This window comes from Uloborus diversus, chromosome 3 (genome assembly GCF_026930045.1).
Source record: "Uloborus diversus isolate 005 chromosome 3, Udiv.v.3.1, whole genome shotgun sequence".
In the NCBI taxonomy this organism is placed as follows: Eukaryota; Metazoa; Arthropoda; class Arachnida; order Araneae; family Uloboridae; genus Uloborus; species Uloborus diversus.
In genome coordinates, this window is record NC_072733.1 from 28,880,132 (window position 1) to 28,897,517 (window position 17,386).

At 35.0% G+C, this 17,386-nt stretch overlaps 1 protein-coding gene across 1 annotated transcript in view; it reads right to left on the bottom strand.

The window, feature by feature from the left end:
- Window positions 1-4,520: 4,520 nt before the first annotated feature.
- The window catches only part of LOC129218387 (uncharacterized), an 83,909-nt gene continuing 71,043 nt past the window's right edge, over window positions 4,521-17,386 (bottom strand). The window contains exon 7 of the mRNA XM_054852633.1: window positions 4,521-4,823. Coding sequence (XP_054708608.1) covers window positions 4,698-4,823 — 126 coding nt within the window. The 3' untranslated portion in view covers window positions 4,521-4,697. The remainder of the gene's footprint in view (window positions 4,824-17,386) is intronic.

A 17,386-nucleotide genomic window follows, 5' to 3' on the forward strand; every position in this document is an offset into this window, starting at 1 on the left:
AAAAATAAAAAAAAAAAAACCAATAAACTCAAAATTTAAATGAAATTCGACTTATAGACAAAATTTACATGTGAAAGATTTAAAAATAAATATAATTAAATTAATCACTTACTTTTAATAAAAGAATATCCTTTGCTCCGATTGTTTTTGAGCAGTTGCTCCGAAAGCTGTCGAAGTTGGCAAGCAAAGAAAGTTTCTGGAACTATTCCAAGGTATACCCATGCATCCGAGCCCCCTCTATATCTGTATGCAGATATAGAGGGCGCTCGGATGCAGTGATATCAGAACGTGAAATATTACGTTATTTTAGCACGGGAATAACACCGTGGCATTAGAACGTTTTTTGAACGTCTAATATGACATCACCTCAGAACTAAACTGGAACCGTGATAATATCACTGTTGCTGTAAGTCTAATTTTACGTGCAAGTAACACTTAACACCGTCATTCGACCAATAACACGATTTCTGTACCAGATTTGAACATTCTGGTGCTACTGGGGTATTTACGGATTATGCTACAAAATGTTTTTGGAGGCAGCTCTCTTTTAAGAAAAGTGGTATAATATGATTAAGTTTCCAAATAAAAGATAAGCTTTTCTCTTTAATTTTAAAAGTATTGCTTAAATCCCTCCAAAGTCCCACATTTTGGGACACTTTGGGGTTTGGAGGTACACTATTGATTACACCATTTGAAACATATAATGTTAAGACTAAAATTAAAGGAGCCTGAAATTTCGCAAACCTTTATCTAATGATGACGATGACATTCAATGTTTCACCCTAGGTCATTTTATAGGTAGAAGGTCAATTTCTGCAATTGCAGAGCCTCAACTACTTGAAATAAATGACGATAGGTTAAGCCGTTGACGAAGAACTACTAAGGTACTTTTAACTATCTGGAAAAGTGGAAAACTGATTATTTAAGCACGCTTCAACAGCGAACAAAAACTTGGGTTTGAAAAGGATATAGTTAAATTAGATTCCTCAATCGAACAGAAAGACAATCTAGCTTTCTGCAAGTTATCTCTTGGTAGCATTATACAAGTGGATATGGGTTCCGATGAGAAAGTTCGAATTGTAAAAATTCGAACTGCTACAGATGAACTTAAAAGATCAGTTAAAAAAATTGCCCTTTTTCCGATTGAAGCTTGACTTATGTATAAGTTATTGCTTCAACGTAATATAATAGTGCTAAATCATTTTGTGTTGCGTGTTTCGTGGTGAACTTCTTTCCTTTTCAATAGGTTTTCTTGTAATGCATTTTTCTTTAATAAAACTGATCTTGTTATTGATAAACTTACTAAGTTTGTCAAGGCCGTAAGTGTGTTATATAAATTATATTGTAGAAGAGCGCCCGGCGGGCCATTCTCGTTCGACAGAAGGAATTCAAAATCGGGTTTTAAGGGGGGGGGGGGTTCTGAGCGGGGTATAGGATTTAATCTATAATTTCATAACGCATGTGCTGACTTAAGTTTTCTATTTCAATAGGATAAGTATAACTTTAAAAAGTTATTTTTTTATGATGGCATTTAATTTGTCTATTAATTTAATCAGTTATTTCTTATGTTTTATAAACAACTGTACTGACTTTAAATTGGATAAGTATAACTTTGTATCTATTTTTTTTATAATGGCAGGTGACTAGTCAACTAAATTAATCATTTATAACTTCATATTTGATTGGCAAATTAACTTTTTCACAAAGCGAGTTATTCAAGTGTTTGTAATGTTTGATAATAAATAAGTATTGAGTTTGAAGTAATACAAAAATCGCACTTTTTTTTTGAAGTTCAAGAACGCTGCTAGGAAATATAAGCCGAAACTGTTGCGATAAAAATCTTAAGACTACAATTTTCGAGCGTTCTTCGTTAAATTACCCGCTTTGGGCCACCCTCCCCTAAATGTTTTGCTATGATTAATAAAAAAAACACCCATCGTTAAAACTCGACAAAATTATAAGGACAATTTTTCCCTGAAAAATCCTAGTTATCAATAATGGCCCCATTTTTTTCAATAACTTTTATGAGTCCTTCGAAGTTGAAGAGCGCTCTTGGAAATTTTTATCCAGGCTCTTTCGATGAAGAAAATAAGTTCTTGTTTGTTTCGACATTGAATACTTCTGCTGCCAGAATGCTTTAAAATGTTTCCTTTAAACTTAAATCGGCCCTTTTGTCCGACCAGTAGAGTAATTTCACAAAGTAAGCATCAAGAAATTATTTTGAGGCTTGAAATACATGTAGTTAGGCATTATCCTGCTGGGAAAAAATGTTTAAACTCGTAATTAACGGTGTTTTTGGTTGAAAAAAAATATCGTTCGGTGCACCAAAATTACTGTCAGAATTCATTTTGCCCTGCACAAAAAATATTATTCTAGTTTCTGTCCATTGCAAAACTTCCTCAGACCATTACTGAGACGCATCCAACTGAACGCTTTGAGATTTTTTTCTTTCCTTAACATTGATTGTTCCAAAAACCATCTAGTCCTTCCTAATTAAATTTTCTTCTCACTAGAAAAGATTACACCATCTCCCTTTTTGCACATATTTTCAACGCATTTTTGACAGGCTCAACCCTTTGTCTCTTATGAACTGTTTTAAGGATCGGTCGTGACTTTAGTCACAGTTAAAAATTCACATCATGAAACTTTTTCTCTTTTTGTAAAACATGACACCGATCAGTGAGTGAACATTACCCAGTGAATGAACAAACTCAAAATATTTTTTTTAAATAAGCTTCCAGATGATTTTTTCTAAATAAATTCATAACAATAGCTTTCTTTATTCATATTCTAAGATATTTGACACCGGAATGGTTACTTTGGTCACGTATTTTTTCCTCAAAGAAATATAGAGATACATAGATAGATATACAGGTAGATAGATAAATAAATAGAGAGAAAGAAAGGTAGATGCACAGATAGAGAGATAGAGATTACGAAGAAAGAGGTAGATAGATAGGTAGATAATGATATAGAGAGAAATAGGTAGGTAGAAATAGATAGATAGTTAGATAGATAGATAGATAGATACATAGATAGAAATAGATAGATATATGGATAGAAATAGATATAAATAGATAGATAAATCCGTAGGGAGCTAGAATATATATATAGATTGAGAGATAAAGATAAAGAGAGATAGGTAGATAGAGAGCTAGAGATAGTTAGGTAGGTAGCTAGATAGAGATAGGTAGGTGTATAGATAGAGTGATAGAAATGTATATAGATAAAAAAATAAATAAATATGTAATGCAATATAATGTAATGTAAAATAATTAAGGGAAAAATATCTGTAATCTGCTAAAAAGTGTTGTTTGCAAACAAAAAAATAAATAAATATAAAATTAAATAAATAAATAAATAAACAAATAAAACTATCTGCATTACAAAAAAGAACGAAAATAGAAATATCTCAAAGAAATTTCTAACTTCTTTTCAAATCAAAAGGAATTTTGCTAATGTTCATTCACTGGCAAAATTTGTGTTCGTTCACTGGATCGAGGTGTTCATTCACTGGGTCGTTGTGCCATTTTCCCATTAAACACCTAAAAAAGCCGGAAGCGGTTCCATTTAAGTTCTTGATTTTTTTTTACACATTTACATTCATCAACTAAAATATTTTAATGAACACGAACTTAATATTATGATTTTTAAAAATTGTACTCGACGTTTTTTAAATGAAATTGTCGTTAAGTGTTCATTCACTGCTCTGTCTACCCTACATTACCTCTTGTTTATATCCACTAGCCCCGGTAAGGAGGTATATTCTCATACCCTTTGACTTAAAAAAAAATAATTAAACAAGGAAAAGTACAAACTACTTTAAAAAACTGCAAAATACAGCACGAAAAATATTTATCTCACATTTATCTACATATGTGCCAACAGGGGGTTACAAGAAGATGCACTTTTACTCCCTGACTTTTAAAAATAAAATAGAATAAATGTTAAAAAATAACATAATTTAATACCTTTTAAATAGTAATATTTTTAAAAGTAATTTTTGCTTACAAGGGAAATTAAATTCATTTTAATCTAAGGACAGATTACAAAAATATTGTAAAATTGATATAGACTGAATAATTTTAACAAATGTGAAAACAAATCCCAGAACTCACTTTAAAGTAAATGCGTAAAAAAATAAATAAATAATAACTTTTAAAAAAAACATAAAAATGAAGAAAAAATTTAGTAAAATTTTTTTACATAGTTCGGGTGCAAACAACTGCTGATTCTGCCGGCGCCCATACTTACTTATGAAGGTTGATAAAGTATTGGAAAAGTTACGGTATTCCCTCAAAAGATTACAGTTGCCGCTACTCTGCTTTATGTTCATAAAAATAAAAACCCTAGTTCTGTCAGATTGTAGGCTATAGCGCCAGAGTCACCTATGTTTAATAAGGGGATTGTGACTGCATCGTTTAAGTCATTATGTTCTACGAGCTATTGACAGTTGCACTGTGGTTTTGGTTTCTGATTTTGATAGCAATTAAATTTGAAATAACTTGCGAATTTCGAGCTCCATTCAAGTTGTCTTTTATTTATTTTGTTTCAGCACAAAAATTCAATTTTGTGTCTCAGTTAATTAGACATAAAAATGTAATTGCAATGTAATTCACAAAGTAAAAAATTGGTATAATTTAATCTCGGTTCAAAAAATCACATTCGGCATTGTAAAAAGTTTTCAGTCTTGATTTTCAAAAGAGTTCTTTCGGAGGGGTAACGAGAAGGCGGACAAACATTCTTTCTCTCTTTTCAGTTAGGAAGGCCTCAATGGGAACGCTTTGGTGGTAATGAAGCAGTTCCTTGACAGTCCGGAACGTCTGGAAGGAGAAAGAAAACACGTAAACGTTTTGTTAAAGAAAAAAAAAAAAAAAAACTCTTGAGCTGCCTGTTACTTTCTATTCATAAATATAAATTTTTCTGAAATATTTCAAGCAATAACAACTGAGGAATCTTAGTTTATTTTTATTGCGGTCTAAGAACAGACAGGTGCATTTCAAATACAGTATAACCTCGTGCATCCGGTCCTCGTTGATCCGGATCAGCGGAAAATCTGGATCACATTTGTAGTGTTTAAAATTTTATATGTACCCCAAAAAAAATTAAATTTTGATAGCGAGAGCGTAACTATAAGGAATATGAGTTTATAGTTATTGTGATCTAAGTACAGACTGATTTTAAATTGTTACTGCGTTTCAAGTACAGTATAACGTCGTGTATCCGGTACTCGTTGATCAGGATTTCCAGAAAATCCGTATCATATCTTTACTCCTTAAAACTTTGTAGGCACATCATACAAATAGTTTCAAATTTTGAAAGCGAGAGCGTAACTGTAAGTAAATCAAACGTTCGCTTTTTATTTTGATTAAATGTACAGCTCCAATATAGATAGTACAGGGTGTTTCACAAAGGACTCTCCTACTTTCAAATGGCTTAGCTCTAAAACAGTGAAATGCAGAAATTTGAACAAGAAGCTTCAAAGACACTCGCTGCAATGTTTGAGGCATTAGTATCCGTCTCAATAGAGAGGAGTGAATTTGAACTTTAGCTTTCGATTACTTCATGTTGTTGCTGTTAAAGATGGCCACATCGAACCCATCGCAACAGGGGCGGATAGCATAGATCTTAAAATAGAATAGATGTGCCTTCTCCCCACTTTTCTCCTCAGAGCGCGCGTCAACATCCCCCGTTGGACATCACGTGATCAAGGGACACCTCTCACAAGAAACTGTTTCCCCTATCGAAGAGAATCACTTCGCGCCGCGATCATTTGCACAATTAAGGGAAATTAAAGCATTTAACCCATGGGTTAATTGTTTTAAGCATGGGTTAAGCATGGGTTAAACTTCCCTTTAAGCATGGGTTAAATTAAAGCATTTAACCCATTATTAAAGAAAAAGGGAACGCTCTGTCCCTCACGCAACACCTCATATTTTTCACTAGAAGTAATAATTAAAAAAGGTAACAATTTTTTTTTTCATTAAGAAATCGCAAATGTATTTGTTGTACTTTTGCAAAAAATGTCCTTTGTTACTTTTTAAGTTACTACTTTTTAATGAAATGCGGGACAAAATGACAGCTTTTTCATGGAATGGTCCATTAGATATTTTCCCATTCAAACCTTTTGAAGCAGGCGCACAAGCAATTTAAACCTTTTTTCAAGTGCTTTAAATACTGAGCAGAAATAGACGTCTTCAAAAATCTTAAACAAAAATTGACCTTGTAAATTTTCTTTTATTTCAATCAAATTTTTCAAATACAGATAAATGGTTTCAATTTTCCCACAACTTTTGAAGGCAGTGCAACAATTTAACATAAAACCCTATCTAAAACCATAAACCAATTAGAAATACAAATGTAAAGAGTATCGAATGTCAATTAACTCAATTAAATAATATTCTAAGATTCGCATGCGTTTCGCACCAACACTCTATTAGCCAAACAAATAACTTTGGTTTGTTCCTGATTTTTAAGCAACTTCAGTGTTTTTTTTTAAAGTACTCAGAAAATAAATTCATTTGCAATTATAAACTACATAAATGGTCATTTGACTTCCGCCCTCTCCCCAATTTTTTTTTTTTTTTCGTCCTACAGGATATGATAATTTTGACAATTTCAACTCGAGGGTGAAGAAAACTAGTGATTATTGTCCCTCAAGAATATTAATTTTGTCACTTTCCTACTTATTGGTCTTTGTGAATTATTTTCATTGTTTGAATTGACTGCGCGATACATTCTAACGCTTCAATATTTAGAAACGATTAATTTTATAAACTTGTTGACGAAAAAATCTGCTGCTTCTGTTTCCAACATATGCTTATTTAAACTTAGAAAAACGGAATTAGAAATTTTTCTCATAACTCTTGTGGCTTCATGAGTAACATTATATTTTTGTGTTTTACTCCCAAAACTTTTTCACATTCTCGCTCAGCTGTTCTTCACAGATGTACATATTTCAATGGTTGCAATCTTGCAATAAGTTATCATACTTGAATGTGTCTCAAAATTCTTAAATTTTATTATGCCAATTTTTGGTTTATTGTAATTGAGACTGCGTTGCAGTCGTCGCAGTTCACAACAGAGTGCACTTGCCGGACAAAAAATCCAGCGTAGTCAGAAACATCATTAATATACTGCGTCATGTTAATTGAGATGATTTCTGAATTTTCCAAATCGTCGTCAAAGGAATCGGAAGAAAAGGCTTTCTTTCAAATCATTTTTGTTACGCTTCAAATTTAATCTTAGCATTTGAAGGTTGTCAAAATCAGCGCAATTTAAAGAACTGAACTCCTTAAATTTCCGTATGAATGAATAATCTTTTTTTCGCACTTCGAAATTGTCCGACGATTATTGTTGAATCCCCCCTCACAACCTGATCGCACTAAAAAAAGTTTCAAGGTGATCCTGAGTAAGCTTATAAGTCATTACGCAGTTTAGAAACGGAATTCGGGCACCTACATACTTTTCATATGTTCCCAGCACACTTTTCATAGAAATTAGGAAACTTAAAAATCCAGTTTTTCGAGGACATACTATAACTAATTTTCCATCGCTTGTTTTTAGTGGTTTAATATAATGCTCGGCATCTCTACAATAAATTGCTTAAAATATTCTTAATTTCGACTCTGCAGGGGACTTTTTCTGCCTTTAGCAGAAAGAAAGATTTCTGTTACTCAGAAAGTCCACTATGTCTTTATTTTTTAATAAAATTGGCACTAGCATCGCATTCATCAAACCCTCTTTCACTAGAAAATCTCAGATTAACACATATAGAGATTTCTCCCATAAGTATAATGAAAATCTTCACACAATCCTAGACTTTTAACGACGCTTCGCATCGTTATATCACTGCTGCCCGAGAAGAGGGAGACACGATGTCCCTTGATCACGTGATTCTCGGCAGAATCATGATGACCCCACTTTCTCCGGGCGAAATACGCTGCGCTGTAGGAGGAAAGGCCTATCTAATCCTTTTAAAGATCTATGGCGGATAGTGTCCCTCAAGAAGGCGCCAACCATAGACTAACAAAGAGTGCAAAAAAAAAAAAAAAAAAAAGGAAAGAAAAGACAGAAAAAAGAAGAGGTGCACAGGTTTGATGGCTTTAATAAAAAAAAAGGGGGGGGGGCGTTCTGGCGTGATGAAAAACGAAGACGCTGAGGTTCAAGAGCGCAACAAAAAATGAACGAAAGAAATAAAAACAAGGGCTCAAACAAAATAAATGAAAAAAGAAAAAAAGATCGAGGGCGCAAAAAAACAAAGGTGCACAAGTTCAAGGGCGTAAAAAAAAAGAAAGGAAGAAATAAACAAAGTCGCATAGATTTGAAGACGGAGGCAAAAAAATAAATAAACGACAGTTGGACAGAGGGCGTTCGAAGGTGCACAGGCGAGAGGGCACATCGGCCCGCGGGCCAGTTCGCCCCTGCATTGCAATGAAAAATTTGACCCCTTTTCAATAAACACACTTTCATACACAATTTGAAGGACATGTGTGACTACAGCGCGCTCTAATGTCCAATCTTTGAACTTTTTTTCCAACAGGTGTATAAAAGTGTACAAAAAGTCCTGTCTGTCTAGCTTATCATTGGCTTCCTCTTTCTATCTCTCAGTTTTGCTGTTATGTCGTTTCAAAGTAAGGGAGTCATTCCTGAATCACCTTGTGCAATAAATAATATTAATCTGGCAAACATCGTGAGATTCTTGGAGCTTCAGCTTAACACTACTCCCAGCCGAACGATTCGATAAAATTCAGTGGACGCTGGTTAATTCAATCAGTGGTTGATTGAATCAACCGCTTTAAAGGATGAAATCGTTAAAAACAGAGCATATTTTAGCTTTATTGAATTAGCCGTTTTATTGAATAGGCCGCTTAAGGGATCAAAACATGTTTGAAAAAACGTGATTCATATAAGCGGCAGCCTCTGTATTTGCATGGCTGTGCTTTAGTCAAACGCCTATGTGACTGAAATAAAAGGCACAAGACAATGCACAATTTTTTTGCTAGGAAATACTGTTAAAGATTTTTTTTAATACGTTTTAATGTCTTGTGAACAATTTTATGTAGTTTTGTCATAAAACATTATCATATTGAAAGATAAGTTTGCTTATTTCGGTTTTGGTTTGCTTATTACCCGGATTATCTGAATTTCAGTTTCTCCGGATTGCTTTTGGTCCCAGTTCATCCGGATAAATGAGATTGTACTGAACTAACCTTTTTACTTTTTATGCTTACTGGCCAGTCTATCCAGGATGCTTTTGTTTCTGTCTAACATTTAATGATTGCAGCATACACTAGTTCTGTTATTCACGCAGAGATACAGTGGCGGATTTTATGCGAGGAGGAGGAGCATCCCGAGTAGCATCAACTCATCGGCCGATCATCGGCCGTTCATCGAAATCTGATCAGTCTTTGATCAGCCGATGATCGGATTCCGATGAGTTTTCATCGGAAATTGTTCCAATATGTCTCATCGGCAATAGTAGAATCCGATGAATTTTGCTCCCTATACCGATGAGATTTGGAGCAATATACGATCAGTGCTGTTCCGAGGCGATGAATTTAGGATGAAAATACGATGAGAAGTAGTAACAACTGCGATATAGGGACAAGTAGGAGGAAAAAAAATAACAGTGGGAAGGGGATCCGCCATCTTGGATGATCACGTGACCCTTCCGCCGTCTTGAAAACTTTCAGGAGGGGTATTTCCGGATGACGTCATCTGGGACAATTATTTAATATATTTTAATTTTTTTAATAACTTGATTATTTAATTTCTAATTCAACAACTTTTGATGACGTGATTAATGAGTTCAATCTAAGACGCTTTAGCCGGGAATCGAACCCTAGACCTCTGGGATTCGAGATTCATATGCTAACCACTAGACACCTAATGCTCTTTCAAAAAGGGAAAATAATGTATTAAATGGAAAATCATTTTTGGCGCCGTCTATCGGGTGGCAAGGCCATGACAGATTTCTGAACAGAAAGTGAGAATTTTATTCAGTGAATATACTTGTGGCGCCAGCTAGTGAAGAGTCGCAGTCGATCATTTGCCCGCAAACCGAGTCGGAGTCAGTAATTTTGGGAGTCAAATTGAACGGAGTGGAATTGTTTTGGAGATAGAGAGAAATCATTCAAAAGTCAGAGTCTCATTTTGTTCGCAATTCCAGTGAGGTAATCGGGGTTGGAATTGTGGAGTTATATAAAGTTGAATTGATTTTGCAGCAAATCGGAGTAAACCCTTCCAAAATCCAGGAGTCGGATTCGGAGTCAAAGTCTCAGTCATTTTTCCTCCGATTCTCAACCCTGAATGTTGATCCGTATAGCCTTACGTTTGATCAATAGTCGGATATTCGAATAATAAAACTTATCCTATTTTAACAGTTGGGAGATTTCCAAAAATTTTAAATTGGGAAAATTTTTATCAGAAAATTTAAACGACCTACTTTTTTTAAGATGAAATGTAACTCAGCAAATTTTCCGGAAAATGTGATCGTTACGATCTCTTTTTCCGATGAAATGTAGCTCGGCAAATTTTCATCGGAAAATTTGATCGCTAAGATCTCTTTTTCTGATGAAATGGAGCTCAGCAAAGTTTCATCGGAAAATTTGATCGTTACGATCTCTTTTTCCGATGAAATGCAGTTCGGCAAATTTTCATCGGAAAATTTGATCGTTACGATCTCTTTTTCCGATGAAATGCAGCTCGGCAAATTTTCATCGCAAAATTTGATCGTAAGGATATAGTTTTCCGATAAAAAAAACAGCTCATCGAAAACCGTTCTCGGATTCTGATCGCAACGATATCAGCGTACATTACGCCGATGAGTTTAGGAGGAGTCGATGATCGGCCGAGCAAAATCCGATGAGTTGATGATACCTGGGATGTGATCACAGAGAGGTAAAATAAACTTGTAACTACAGTGGCCGCCAAGGCCGTATCCAGAATTTTTTTTCGGGAGGGGCCCGGATTAGCACATTGCCCTAACACACACACACACACATATAGTATATATAGACACACCAAACGCATAAAAATGTTAACATAGAAGCCTTTTTGTCTCAATTTTTAATAATTTCACTGCTTGGACTGTTGTTATTTTAATTCTTATTATTTTTCTTATTCACCTTGTAGTGGTAAGGATGACAAGAGAGTGTCCCTTTAAATCGGATGTAGAACATCCATAATTTCAGGGGGTCCGGGGGTTTTTCCCCCCGAGAAATTTTCGAAAAAAAAATCTGTATTTTGAGGCCTTATATTAGGTAATTGAGACTACAAAAATATGAAGCAAAAAAAAGGCAAACAAAGCCTTTTAAAAGTTATACATTCTTTTACAAATCAAGATCAAACAAAATAAAAACTGCTTGCTCGACAAATCATGGAACTTCATGGACAGAGAGGAAAAACGAGAGAGGAGAAAAGAGAAGCACTTCGTCATCTGCTCATATCGGCTTTTAGTGAAGTTTGTTTTTGATCACTCCCCCTACCCCCATTTTTTTTTTTTTTTCATTAAATGTTCTACAGTATGAAAATTGTAAAAAAATAGTTTAAAAGAAATGGTGTAGACATTCAGAAAATAAGAACGGAAGAGTAATATTCTGGCCATTTGGACAATTCATACTTTATTTTCTTGATAAGATACAAAATTCAAGAACTTTTCAAGGAATTTCAAAAACTTAAATAATTTTCAAAGACTCTCGAACAGTTGAAATTATTTGAAGCTCTTTATACACTTTTCAGAAGTTGATTTCACAATCTTACAAAATGATTATAACTTTGCAAGACACACCCGTTTTAAGTTAAAAATAAATGCAACGAAATATTTCTCGAAACAAACTTTTTTTTTCAATCACATGTATTGCAGAAAATGAAAGAGAGTAGAGTAAGTGTTATTTTTTTTCTCATACTAATGGTATAAACAGTATGCAGTAGAAGTAACAAAAAAAAAACAAGCAATAACAAAAGAACTTCCATGATACTGAATTTGGCATTAAATAAATGCAAGACAAGAAACATATCAGTCACAAAAATGATCTTGAAAATTATGCTACAAAAACGCGAGAATCGTGATTTTTGCATTTATTACTCAGGATGTATCAAGGAGCTGAATTTGGCACATCTTGGTAACAAAATACTCGCCTAATCGGAAACTAGGGGCCCAGCCTTTGGGGAATCCCCGACTCGAATCAGTACAGTGCAAGTTTTATAGCAGTTTTAGGGGGAGGAGGGCAGGGTCGTGCAGAGAGGGGAGAAGGGACACCTGTTGGCCCGGGCCCGAGTTTAAATGGGGCCCAATATTTTAAAACCTACGGTTGAAAATATGGGTAAACAATATGGAGAGGGCCCAGAAAAAGCATTTTTGACAGTCCCAAAATTTCTGTGCACGCCCCTGGAGGAGGAAGTTCACAGAAGTCAGTTTGGTAGACTTGAAAAATCTACCGAACTGACAAAGGGCTTGCCTTAACCCTGGACTGCCCTGAATTGAATTGGGAAAGAGAGCAGGAAGTCCTAATTAAAGGTCTAAATTTCAAGTGTGCCTTGCAGCTAATGAGAACTAGAACTGCTTTTTCTGTATTTCTTCAAAATATTATAAATTTTGAATAGTAGCAAAATTAAGAATAAAAAAAAACTTTGTTATTTTCCTTTTCTGACATTAGGAATTAAAAAAAAAAAACCTTCTTCTGTTTTACGGTACAAAACATTTCGGGTTTCGGGGGGGGGGGGCCGGGCCCGTCAGGCCCCCCCTCTGGATACTGCCCTGGTGGCCGCTGTTCACTAAAAAAATTCAGACACATTACTGAGTAATTCCGTTAACGTTTCGGGATTTTAATGGTTTTCATCCACTTCCTGGAAATATCAAGTATCACTGTCAAAATGTTTCCTGAATGGCTACAAGTTGCAGGAATGCAGACTTCTCTCTGCTGTAAAAAATATTTACAGTTCCCAGTTTAAAGATTAGTTGAGAGTATTTATAAGGTGTATCGACTGTAATACAAATACGGCTCGTCCTGACTGATTAAACTCCCAATGGGAGCGAATAAGTCTTTGGACTACTGAGCTTTGCAAGAATTGCAATCATGACTTGCAATTCTGGCTTCATACTGCTTCTGGAGCTGTTATGTTATTCCTATCTCAGATTCATTTGAATTCTAGAGGCACGACTGGCTCTCAACGTGATGGGTTTCGGATTTTCCAGGATAATTTCAAGATGGTTACTGAGTTTAAGGGGGAAACATTCCTGGTTTTTGCGAGATATGTTACTGGCTGAAAATAGAAACATCAGCTGCCTATTACTTTCCAGTAACGTTTCTGAATCGTTTTTACAGAGCTTATATGAATCACGTTTGTTCTAAACAATTTTGATTCCACAAAGTGGCTGACTCAATAAAGCTGGATTTTGTTCTGTTTCTGACAATTTGATTCATTAAAGCGTTTGATTCAATTAACCACTGATTCAATTAACAGGTGTCCCTGTATCACATTAAATTACTTTTTATTGCAGTCTAAGGATTTTGATAGTCGAAATAATACCTTTTAGAATTTATTGGGTAAGAAAAATCAAACTTCTACGCTCTATGACATAATTATTTTTTGTACTGCAGTCAGAATCACTGAGCTATGTAAAGAGGACGGGTCACTTGTTGCCGGACGCAGAGCCCAATCTCCCAATAGGCAGAGTAGGCAGTTACCTAAGGCGGCAAATTTCACTTTAAGCTCATTTTTTAAATTATTATTCTTGAATTCTTGAAAATAAAAAATCAGTTCTTTTTAAATTTTTCCCCAAAACAGCGCCGTAACTAATCCTAACGTAATTATCGAAACCGCAGAAAATGCGGTGTGACAGACTTCCGGTAATGGGTAATCAGTTTCATTTTTAGCTAGCGGCAGGGACGGAGTACATCTGTAGAAAACGCACTGATCTAGAGAGTCTCAGGTAAAACAGATATGACATCTGGTTTCTCTTAAAAAGATTATGTGCAGCGTGCAGCACTGGAAGGGCTGAGTGACCATTATCTCCTTCTACGTTTAAAAAGAGTATTATATTCCTCTTTATACTCTTATGAACTAAAAAAGAACTAAATTACGTTTTTGTCAATTTAAATGCCGTTGTCACTGTCTTATGAAAGTGTTTAAAATCGAATGCAAAATTTCTGACACGCAAATACTAAAAGGCAGAATATAATTGTAATAAATAGTTTTTGAATTCATCACGCTTTTGAAACGAACTAAAAGGAATAAAAAAACTCTTTAATCCTCGTGTAGATTTAAAGCCCCATAGAGATTCAACATGTCTTACAGATTGCCTGAAAAGTTTGTGATTGCGAATTTTAATAGCAATCAAAATACTTGCAGTATTTAAAACGAAAAACATGGGGTGCATGCACTACATGACTATACAAAGTACAAGGAGTATAGACATATATTTTCACGAAAATAAAGCTATCGACGATTTCGCGTTTTGAATATTTTGTGAATTTACTATTTACAGAATCAAAATTTTATTATCCTCATATAAATAGCCAATGAAAATCGAGTAACGCGCGTGTTTCAACAATGAAACTCTAACCACGACATGATAATTTGATTATGTGTTTTGATAATGTTTAACATGCAGGGAAAGAGGCTTTATTGTGACAAGGCTGAACTTGATTTGGTAACTTAACTCTTTCACTGGTAAGACTGTCGTTTCATGTGTTGATGTTTCAGGGGAATGGAGAAACGAAAAGCGGTCAACTAGGAACGCTATCAACTGGAGTTTAGGGTTAATCCACCGGAGTTAGGGTTAAAATTTCAACTATCAAAATATCACCAAACAGGTAATGGTTTCGTTAAAATGTAGAAGAAGAGAAGCAATTTTCACCCATAATATCTCGACGGGCTACTTTCAAGTAATATATAAAATTGAAATATTTCGCGAGAAATTTTCTTTATCCTACTACTCAAGCAGCACAGAGGGGTTCAAAACTCGTTCTATAATATGTTCAGAGCACACCACCCGACACGTTCAAATTACGTTCTCTCAGAACGGGCTAAAAAGCGTCTACGTGTCTCATCGATCGATGTCGTATAGCACGTCGAATTCTGGTGTCGTACCACCGCTTTTGCACCAATTTTGAACGTGGAATATTACGTTACGTTAAAGTGCTAGAAAGACGTTTCATTTTGGTGTTAATAAAGCAATACTGAATATTTTGCTTTCACAGGTAAAAAATATAAAAAAAATTAAGGGTGTAATCCCATAAGGGGTTTTTTCACTTACAAATTCAGTTTACGTCAGATCGCTGCCGAATTTCATACCGAAGTCTTTTGATGATCGAAAATTCCTCATAGAAAGACCTCCCTCCCCCCCCCCCAAAGAACACCACAAAGAGGATTTTTCTTTATACAAAAATCCAGTTTATGTGTCGGATGTTTGACAAATTTGGCTCAAAAGTCATTTAATAATCAAGAAATCGCATAGGGGAGTTTTCGCCCCCTTTCTATGGTGGGCAGATGCCTTCCTACAGGACTTGTCCTTCTAAAAATCGAGTTTTTCAAATTTGACACGTAGATCCTTTGATGCTCAAGAACTCCCTTGGGGTTTTCGCCCCTGCCGATGGGGAACAATATATAGAGGGTTTTTCGTTGTACAAATTCAGTTTACGTTGAACCTTTGCCAAATTTGGCACTTAGGTCTTTTCATGCTCAATAATTCACATAGAGGCTTTCGCCCCTCTCTATAGGGGCGAAACTCTCCATAGAGGGTTTCCCCTTTCACAAAAATCTAGTTTACGCTGGATCTTTAACAAATTTTGCACATAATTTTCTTTGATGCTCAAGAATCCACATAGGGGAGTTTTCTCCTCCCTATGGGGGTGGAAATTCCCCTAAAGAAGATTTGCCCTTATACAAAATTCAGTAAATTTTGGATCGTTACAGAGGTCATTTGATGTTCAGAAATTCACATAGGGGAGTTTTCTCCCACCCCTGAGGGAGAAAAAACCCCATAGAACGTTTTCCTTTTTACAAATTGAGTTTATGATCTTTGCCAAATTTGGCACATAGTTCCTTTGATGCTCAAAAATTTACAAAGGGGGTTTTCGGCCTCCCCTCATAAAGGGTTTTTCCTTTGACAAATCTAGTTTACGACGGATCTTTTCCAAATTTAGTAGAGAAGTGCTTTGATGCCCGAAAACTCACGTGCGGGATTTTCGCCGCTCTAGAAAAATGCAAAAAATATCTTATACAAATATCCATTTTATGTCAAATCTTAGCCAAATTTGGCACACATAAATTTAACATTTTGCGAAATTTGGCACATTGAGTGGGGCCAGGGTCCTTCGACTCCTCTCGTAAATACTACCTTAAATTACAATGCTCAGATTTCGTGCACTTTTTTCCCTAAGAGTTTTTTTTTTTAACCTTTTGTTCACAATATCAGTTAAATGCGAAGAATTTTTGTAAATTAAGGTTTTATATTTTCTGTTCTGCATACATAAAGAAGAATACAAAATTTAGAAAAATACCGATTAATTTACAGATTTTGGTGAAACGAACACTTGTAGAAGCTTTACTGTCCTGAAATGCAACTAAATAGAGCAGTTCATAGCAGTGTTTCTTGCAGCCGCACAACAATTTTGAGATTCGAATCTTGGGTTTATTCAAGGTGTATTGCCACCTAACTTCAGAAGTAACTTCCCATGAATATATGAACAGGGTTTGAAGAAAAACCGGCGTAATTAAGAAAACCCCATCTATCCTGGATTTTTTTTAACAAGTACCCTGGTCATTGATGAAAATTGCGGAATTTTGACAAGAAAAACTTTAATCTTGAACATTTTTTCATCATTGTTTAAACTGTACAACTTTGTTACTTTTACTTTTCATAGAGTCATGTATAATTTTAAATCCTGATCTTATTTTTACTCAAATTTATTGCAAAAAATTTCAAAATTGAAGAAAAAAAAATGAATTTGAGAACCATTTAGCATTTACATAAAATACACCGGTAGCTAACTTCTAAAAATAAAAATTACTGAAAACATTTAGAATTTAGGTGAAATATTATCTCATCAAAAACAACCCTGTTGTAAAAATTTCCCCGCCAAGAAAACCTTTAACTTTTCCGCACAAAAAAGGACACCTTCATCATAAACCCAAAAACCCTCAGCTTTAAAAAGTTATAATATCTAATTTGCCCGCCAAGTATCTACCAAACGAACATCCTCCCTCTTCTCCTCATTCATCACACCTACTTCCATTAGAACCTCCTCCCACCTTCAACTCCTCAGAAATATGGATAAATCCTTTAAATTGTTTATCCTGTTTCGCGGAAAGCTTTTTAAAGTGAAGTGGTTGCTTGGTGAGCAGAAGGTTTCAAATGATGCACTGCAATGGTTAAGAT